General features: G+C 68.6%; 1 protein-coding gene across 1 annotated transcript in view; it reads right to left on the bottom strand.

Annotated features, from left to right (window-relative positions):
- Positions 1 to 501: 501 nt before the first annotated feature.
- Positions 502 to 678, bottom strand: part of LOC116458979 (vacuolar protein sorting-associated protein 53 homolog) — a 7,602-nt gene continuing 7,425 nt past the window's right edge. The window contains exon 4 of the mRNA XM_058431142.1: positions 502 to 595. Within this exon, the coding sequence (XP_058287125.1) occupies positions 502 to 595 (94 nt within the window). The remainder of the gene's footprint in view (positions 596 to 678) is intronic.

Genomic DNA, 678 nt, shown 5'->3' with positions numbered 1-678 from the left:
CGGAGACGAGTTCCCACTCAGGATAAGGCTTCGTTGTCAAACCGAAGGGGTGGGGAGAAGTGCTGTCTGTTTTTCAGAAGGGATTCTCCTGGGGGTGGGGTGGGCAGAGCGGTTAGCCCCGGTGAGAGAAAAGCTGTGGCCCCCACTGGGCGGCCGGTGGCCCTAGAGGCAGCCCGCGCGGTCAACCTGCTGCGCTTGTGCACGAGTCTGCGCCAGCCGCGGAAGGTCTCTGCCCTGCATGTCCTGTGTGGTCACAGCCTGCCCAGCTGAGCATCGGGGTGACCCGCGCCTGCGGAGCCCCCGAGGACAAGCCTTTCCTCCGGGACCGGCAGGAGCGCCAGAGCCCGCCTTCCTGGGCCAACAGGCGGCTGCGGCCATACGAAGCGCATTAACTATTAATAATTTCCAGTTGTTTGCTCTCTGGCTTCGCCCGGCTCCCCAGGCCTCTGCGGGATGGGATCCTGCTCCGTCTGGCTCTCCCGACCGGCAGGTCGGAAGCTGTTAGCGCCTCCCGGGTCCCGCTGGGACAGGGCGAGGGGTCAACGAGCCCCCAGGGCCCCGGCGCGAGCTGGTCCCCGCGTCCACCTGTAGCGCGCTGGGGGCCAGACCGGGCTGGGGGGCCTTTGGCGCTCGGTGCCGCCAGCGCGCGGGGATCGGCCTCGGGGGGCGGGGCCGGGA

This window comes from Hylobates moloch, unplaced genomic scaffold (assembly GCF_009828535.3).
Source record: "Hylobates moloch isolate HMO894 unplaced genomic scaffold, HMol_V3 SCAFFOLD_19, whole genome shotgun sequence".
Classification (NCBI taxonomy): Eukaryota; Metazoa; Chordata; class Mammalia; order Primates; family Hylobatidae; genus Hylobates; species Hylobates moloch.
The sequence above is the reverse complement of the archived record's forward strand: the minus strand, read 5'-3'. Positions and strand labels throughout refer to the sequence as shown.